Source organism: Acanthisitta chloris, unplaced genomic scaffold, assembly GCF_000695815.1.
Source record: "Acanthisitta chloris isolate BGI_N310 unplaced genomic scaffold, ASM69581v1 scaffold30080, whole genome shotgun sequence".
Taxonomy (NCBI): Eukaryota; Metazoa; Chordata; class Aves; order Passeriformes; family Acanthisittidae; genus Acanthisitta; species Acanthisitta chloris.
In genome coordinates this window covers 4,136-4,507 of record NW_008651536.1, presented here as the reverse complement: position 1 = coordinate 4,507, position 372 = coordinate 4,136, and the positions used below count along the sequence as shown (strand labels likewise).

The 372-nt window shown below is 64.2% G+C and overlaps 1 protein-coding gene across 1 annotated transcript in view; it reads left to right on the top strand.

Annotated features, from left to right (window-relative positions):
* Window positions 1–59: 59 nt before the first annotated feature.
* The window catches only part of LOC103801338 (collagen alpha-1(I) chain-like), a gene marked incomplete at its 5' end in the record, with an annotated part of 1,935 nt that continues 1,622 nt past the window's right edge, over window positions 60–372 (top strand). The window contains one exon of the mRNA XM_009073750.1: window positions 60–342. Within this exon, the coding sequence (XP_009071998.1) occupies window positions 60–342 (283 nt within the window). The remainder of the gene's footprint in view (window positions 343–372) is intronic.

Here is a 372-nt window from a genome sequence, read left to right as displayed (position 1 = left end):
TTGCCCAGCCCCTCCTGACTTCATCATCTGCTCACTATCCTCCTCCTCTCCTCCCACAGGGTCCCCCCGGCCCACCTGGCCCCCCTGGTCCTCCTGGTCCCCCCAGTGGTGGCTTCGACTTCAGCTTCCTGCCCCAGCCACCCCAGGAGAAGGCTCACGATGGTGGCCGCTACTACAGAGCTGATGACGCCAACGTGATGCGTGACAGGGACCTGGAGGTTGACACCACCCTCAAGAGCCTGACCCAACAGATCGAGAACATCCGCAGCCCCGAGGGCACCCGCAAGAACCCTGCCAGGACCTGCCGGGACCTGAAGATGTGCCATGGCGACTGGAAGAGAGGTCAGTGTCCCCCCCACGGCCTACACGTGC